The 7500-nt window shown below is 41.2% G+C and overlaps 1 protein-coding gene across 1 annotated transcript in view; it reads left to right on the forward strand.

Annotated features, from left to right (window-relative positions):
* The window catches only part of LOC139397345 (dystrophin-like), a gene marked incomplete at its 3' end in the record, with an annotated part of 61525 nt that overhangs the window by 53150 nt on the left and 875 nt on the right, over positions 1-7500 (forward strand). The window contains exon 12 of the mRNA XM_071144101.1: positions 6532-6713. Within this exon, the coding sequence (XP_071000202.1) occupies positions 6532-6713 (182 nt within the window). The remainder of the gene's footprint in view (positions 1-6531; positions 6714-7500) is intronic.

The following is a 7500-nucleotide window of genomic DNA, read 5'->3' on the forward strand; positions in this document are numbered from 1 at the left end:
GGAACCCATCCAGGCTATAGAAAACACTCAGCGTTAATGAGTGATATAAAATAGTGTTTGAACCCAGGTCATGTACAATGGAATTAAAAATGCACTCCATGATCTTAATAAGCACAACCAATTCTAAACACATAGTTTCAATTGGATTTGTTACATAGCATACAAATCAAATTGCAAAAAAATATATTTTGCAGGATTGGATGACGTAATACACAATTTGATGGCGTAGTGTACAATTTGATGGCGTAGTGTACAATTTGATGGCGTAGTGTACAATTTGATGATGTGGTACACAATTTGATGACGTAATACACAATTTGATGGCGTAGTGTACAATTTGATGATGTGGTACACAATTTGATGGCTTGGTACACAATTTGATGGCATAGTGTACAATTTCATGACGTGGTACACAATTTGATGGCGTAGTATACAATTTGATGACGTGGTACACAATTTGAGGACGTGGTACACAATTTGATGACGTGGTACACAATTTGATGGCATAGTGTACAATTTGATGACGTGGTACACAATTTGATGGCGTAGTATACAATTTGATGACGTGGTACACAATTTGATGGCATAGTGTACAATTTGATGACGTGGTACACAATTTGATGACGTGGTACACAATTTGATGGCATAGTATACAATTTGATGACGTGGTACACAATTTGATGACGTGGTACACAATTTGATGGCATAGTGTACAATTTGATGACGTGGTACACAATTTGATGACGTGGTACACAATTTGATGGCGTAGTGTACAATTTGATGACGTGGTACACAATTTGATGACGTGGTACACAATTTGATGGCATAGTGTACAATTTGATGACGTAATACACAATTTGATGACGTGGTACACAATTTGATGGCGTAGTATACAATTTGATGACGTGGTACACAATTTGATGACGTGGTACACAATTTGATGGCATAGTGTACAATTTGATGACGTGGTACACAATTTGATGACGTGGTACACAATTTGATGGCGTAGTGTACAATTTGATGACATGGTACACAATTTGATGACGTGGTACACAATTTGATGGCATAGTGTACAATTTGATGACGTAATACACAATTTGATGACGTGGTACACAATTTGATTATATAGTACACACTTTAATGACATAGTACACAATTTGAGGATGTAGTATACAATTTGATTATATAGTACACACTTTAATGACATAGTACACAATTTGATGACGTAGTATACAATTTGATTATATAGTACACACTTTAATGACATAGTACACAATTTGATGACGTAGTATACAATTTGATTATATAGTACACACTTTAATGACATAGTACACAATTTGAGGACGTAGTATACAATTTGATTATATAGTACACACTTTAATGACATAGTACACAATTTGATGACGTAGTATACAATTTGATTATATAGTACACACTTTAATGACATAGTACACAATTTGAGGACGTAGTATACAATTTGATTATATAGTACACACTTTAATGGCATAGTACACAATTTGATGACGTAGTATACAATTTGATTATATAGTACACACTTTAATGACATAGTACACAATTTGATGACGTAGTATACAATTTGATTATATAGTACACACTTTAATGACATAGTACACAATTTGAGGACGTGGTTCACAATTTGACTGGCTGAGATTATACAGAAGATTGAAAGTGCATCTTTATGGACTTGGACAAACACATAAGCAAGCACACGTACAACATGAAAACGTCTACTGATTTGGTTGTTACCGTACCGTATTTCATCACACAGAGGAGGATGTTAAGGGTTACCTGTGTTATCAGAGATAAAGCACTGTTTAGACTCCACACCTCACTGATCAGGGCTTTAGTTTAGTTTCCTAACAACTAAAAAGCTCACACGTTATTTCTCTTATTGGCCCTAACACACAGCCACGAGAGAACAAATGTATCTAAGTGAAGCTCTTGTTTCTTTCACGTAGAGATGTAAATCCAGTGTGAGAGGCTCCTCAGGTCCAGAGCATTACCTGGACTGAAATAGGTTCCGGTTTCATTTTGAGTGCCGGTACTGTTTATAATGAGGTGCAGGAGCTCCACAATACTGTTGATCTAATATTCTATAAGAGGAGCAGTAGAACAGTTTAGGTTGCCGGTAGTCAGCGCCGGCGAACTCCTGCCCATGTCAAGCACTGATTACTTCACTTTAGGCTTTTAGCTCAGAAAAGAACAACATCACGTTTATTGAAATAGTTTGTTTACCCCATAAACCTGTGACTATTTTACTTAGAGTTACGGAATAGGCAGGGAACAGTCACTAGCATTGTTGAGGAACAGTCACTCTAACATTCTTAGGTAACAGTCACTCTAACATTGTTAGTGAACAGTCACTCTAACATTGCTAGGGAACAGTCACTAGCATTGTTGAGGAACAGTCACTCTAACATTGTTGAGGAACAGTCACTAGCATTGTTGAGGAACAGTCACTCTAACATTGCTAGGGAACAGTCACTAGCATTGTTGAGGAACAGTCACTCTAACATTCATCTAGTTAGGGAACAGTCACTCTAACATTGTTAGGGAACAGTCACTCTAACATTGTTAGGAAACAGTCACTCTAACATTGCTAGGGGACAGTCACTCTAACATTGCTAGGGGACAGTCACTCTAACATTGTTAGGAAACAGTCACTCTAACATTTTTAGGGAACAGTCACTCTAACATTGTTAGGAAACAGTCACTCTAACATTGTTAGGGAACAGTCACTCTAACATTGTTAGGGAACAGTCACTCTAACATTGTTAGGGAACAGTCACTCTAACATTGTTAGGGAACAGTCACTCTAACATTGCTAGGGAACAGTCACTCTAACATTGTTAGTGAACAGTCACTCTAACATTGTTAGGAAACAGTCACTAAAATTGTTAGGGAACAGTCACTCTAACATTGTTAGGAAACAGTCACTCTAACATTGCTAGGGAACAGTCACTAGCATTGTTGAGGAACAGTCACTCTAACATTGCTAGGGAACAGTCACTAGCATTGTTGAGGAACAGTCACTCTAACATTGCTAGGGAACAGTCACTAGCATTGTTGAGGAACAGTCACTCTAACATTCATCTAGTTAGGGAACAGTCACTCTAACATTGTTAGGGAACAGTCACTCTAACATTGTTAGGAAACAGTCACTCTAACATTGCTAGGGGACAGTCACTCTAACATTGTTAGTGAACAGTCACTCTAACATTGTTAGGAAACAGTCACTAAAATTGTTAGGGAACAGTCACTCTAACATTGTTAGGAAACAGTCACTCTAACATTGCTAGGGAACAGTCACTAGCATTGTTGAGGAACAGTCACTCTAACATTGCTAGGGAACAGTCACTAGCATTGTTGAGGAACAGTCACTCTAACATTGCTAGGGAACAGTCACTAGCATTGTTGAGGAACAGTCACTCTAACATTCATCTAGTTAGGGAACAGTCACTCTAACATTTTTAGGGAACAGTCACTCTAACATTGTTAGGAAACAGTCACTCTAACATTGTTAGGGAACAGTCACTCTAACATTGTTAGGGAACAGTCACTCTAACATTGTTAGGGAACAGTCACTCTAACATTGTTAGGGAACAGTCACTCTAACATTGTTAGGGAACAGTCACTCTAACATTGTTAGGAAACAGTCACTCTAACATTGCTAGGGAACAGTCACTGACATTGCTAGGGGACAGTCACTCTGACATTGCTAGGGGACAGTAACTCTAACATTGTTAGGGGACAGTCACTCTGACATTGCTAGGGGACAGTCACTCTAACATTGCTAGGGGACAGTCACTCTAACATTGCTAGGGGACAGTCACTCTAACATTGTTAGGGGACAGTCACTCTAACATTGTTAGGGGACAGTCACTCTGACATTGCTAGGGAACAGTCACTCTAACATTGCTAGGGGACAGTCACTCTAACATTGCTAGGGAACAGTCACTCTAACATTGCTACGGGACAGTCACTCTAACATTGCTAGGGAACAGTCACTCTAGCATTGTTAGGGAACAGTCACTCTGACATTGCTAGGGGACAGTCACTCTAACATTGTTAGGGAACAGTCACTCTAACATTGCTAGGGAACAGTCACTCTACCATTGCTAGGGAACAGTCACTCTAACATTTCTAGGGAACAGTCACTCTAACATTGCTAGGGAACAGTCACTCTAACATTGCTAGGGAACAGTCACTCTAACATTGCTAGGGAACAGTCACTCTAACATTGTTAGGGAACAGTCACTCTAACATTGCTAGGGAACAGTCACTCTAACATTGCTAGGGAACAGTCATTCTAACATTGCTAGAGAACAGTCACTCTAACATTGCTAGGGGACAGTCACTCTAACATTGCTAGGGAACAGTCACTCTGACATTCATTGTCGATGACACGGACAAGAGAGAAGGTCTCCCAGGCATATTGCTGTACACAAACAATTCTTCACTTTCTTACTTTAAGGATAGAAACAAATCCCTGGGATCTCTGGTGTATGTACAGTGCCTTGCGAAAGTGTTCGGCCCCCTTGAACTTTGCGACCTTTTGCCACATTTCAGGCTTCAAACATAAAGATATAAAACTGTATTTTTTTGTGAAGAATCAACAACAAGTGGGACACAATCATGAAGTGGAACGACATTTATTGGATATTTCAATCTTTTTTAACAAATCAAAAACTGAAAAATTGGGCGTGCAAAATTATTCAGCCCCCTTAAGTTAATACTTTGTAGCGCCACCTTTTGCTGCGATTACAGCTGTAAGTCGCTTGGGGTATGTCTCTATCAGTTTTGCACATCGAGAGACTGAAATGTTTTCCCATTCCTCCTTGCAAAACAGCTCGAGCTCAGTGAGGTTGGATGGAGAGCATTTGTGAACAGCAGTTTTCAGTTCTTTCCACAGATTCTCGATTGGATTCAGGTCTGGACTTTGACTTGGCCATTCTAACACCTGGATATGTTTATTTTTGAACCATTCCATTGTAGATTTTGCTTTATGTTTTGCATCATTGTCTTGTTGGAAGACAAATCTCCGTCCCAGTCTCAGGTCTTTTGCAGACTCCATCAGGTTTTCTTCCAGAATGGTCCTGTATTTGGCTCCATCCATCTTCCCATCAATTTTAACCATCTTCCCTGTCCCTGCTGAAGAAAAGCAGGCCCAAACCATGATGCTGCCACCACCATGTTTGACAGTGGGGATGGTGTGTTCAGCTGTGTTGCTTTTACGCCAAACATAACGTTTTGCATTGTTGCCAGAAAGTTCAATTTTGGTTTCATCTGACCAGAGCACCTTCTTCCACATGTTTGGTGTGTCTCCCAGGTGGCTTGTGGCAAACTTTAAACGACACTTTTTATGGATATCTTTAAGAAATGGCTTTCTTCTTGCCACTCTTCCATAAAGGCCAGATTTGTGCAATATACGACTGATTGTTGTCCTATGGACAGAGTCTCCCACCTCAGCTCTAGATCTCTGCAGTTCATCCAGAGTGATCATGGGCCTCTTGGCTGCATCTCTGATCAGTCTTCTCCTTGTATGAGCTGAAAGTTTAGAGGGACGGCCAGGTCTTGGTAGATTTGCAGTGGTCTGATACTCCTTCCATTTCAATATTATCGCTTGCACAGTGCTCCTTGGGATGTTTAAAGCTTGGGAAATCTTTTTGTATCCAAATCCGGCTTTAAACTTCCTCACAACAGTATCTCGGACCTGCCTGGTGTGTTCCTTGTTCTTCATGATGCTCTCTGCGCTTTTAACGGACCTCTGAGACTATCACAGTGCAGGTGCATTTATATGGAGACTTGATTACACACAGGTGGATTGTATTTATCATCATTAGTCATTTAGGTCAACATTGGATCATTCAGAGATCCTCACTGAACTTCTGGAGAGAGATTGCTGCACTGAAAGTAAAGGGGCTGAATAATTTTGCATGCCCAATTTTTCAGTTTTTGATTTGTTAAAAAAGTTTGAAATATCCAATAAATGTCGTTCCACTTCATGATTGTGTCCCACTTGTTGATTCTTCACAAAAAAATACAGTTTTATATCTTTATGTTTGAAGCCTGAAATGTGGCAAAAGGTCGCAAAGTTCAAGGGGGCCGAATACTTTCGCAATGCACTGTATGTGAGTGTCCTGACCTGTCTGTCTGTGTGTGTGAGCTGACACTGAGGTTGTGTGTGTTTGTGTCCTGACCTGTCTGTCTGTGTGTGTGAGCTGACACTGAGGTTGTGTGTGTTTGTGTCCTGACCTCTCTGTCTGTGTGTGTGAGCTGACACTGAGGTTGTGTGTGTTTGTGTCCTGACCTGTCTGTCTGTGTGTGTGAGCTGACACTGAGGTTGTGTGTGTTTGTGTCCTGACCTGTCTGTCTGTGTGTGTGAGCTGACACTGAGGTTGTGTGTGTTTGTGCCTTGACACTGTGTGTGAGCTGACACTGATGTTGTGTGTGTTTGTGCCTTGACACTGTGTGTGTGTACCTGCTCTTTGACACGTGTGTATGTTTTAGATCTCGCTGGCTGTAACCACGGTGCAGACCGCACAGACAAAACTGACACACTCGGTGACGGCGAGCGTATCCAAGGTGACGACGCGTGAGAAGGTGGTGGTGAAGAATACTAAAGCAGCGCTGCCCTCTCCACCGCCCCAGAAGAAGAGACAGATTGTTGTCGAATCAGAGCTCAGGAAAAGGTGAGGTGGCAGGCTCCTCCAATCACTTTTCTGCAGAATCACCAGGGGGTGTGGCTCAACAGGGGGTGTAGACGTATTTTAGTCTTGGTGACGTTGAGCGATAGCAGGAATTCAATCGTGACTTTGAGTGATAGCAGGAATTCGATCGTGACTTTGAGCGAAAGCAGGAATTCGATCGTGACTTTGAGCGAAAGCAGGAATTCGATCGTGACTTTGAGCGATAGCAGGAATTCGATCGTGACTTTGAGCGAAAGCAGGAATTCGATCGTGACTTTGAGCGATAGCAGGAATTCGATCGTGACTTTGAGCGATAGCAGGAATTCGATCGTTGCATATCCTGATTTTATCCTGAGTCTAGTGTGTAGTGTGCCGTGCGGGAAAAATCCATTATCTACAACGATTGAATTCCGGGCCTAAAGACAATATTCCAGTTGTCAGCCAGTCTCTGGAGACGTACCAAATGAAACACTATTCACTACATAGTGCAGTAGTTTTGACCAGAGACCTATGTGCCCCTTCTCCCTCTGTACTCAAGCTAGTCTCTCTCTCTTGTCCCTGGCCGGCCTGAGACAGGCTGACTAACAGGTAGGTTTGGATTATGTCTCTAGTCTGAGTCAACCACTATTGAGTAACTCGGTTTCTCAGTTGGTGCTGTGTATCTTAGCCAGTACAGATGAATGCCTTAGATGTTTGGGATGTGAAGTGGAGACAGTGTTCGGTACAGTTGTTATAACTGTTCATGTGTGGTCGTGTAGAGCACTGTGTGAATTAGACAGAGTGTGTGTGT

Source organism: Oncorhynchus clarkii, unplaced genomic scaffold (assembly GCF_045791955.1).
Source record: "Oncorhynchus clarkii lewisi isolate Uvic-CL-2024 unplaced genomic scaffold, UVic_Ocla_1.0 unplaced_contig_8883_pilon_pilon, whole genome shotgun sequence".
NCBI lineage: Eukaryota > Metazoa > Chordata > Actinopteri > Salmoniformes > Salmonidae > Oncorhynchus > Oncorhynchus clarkii.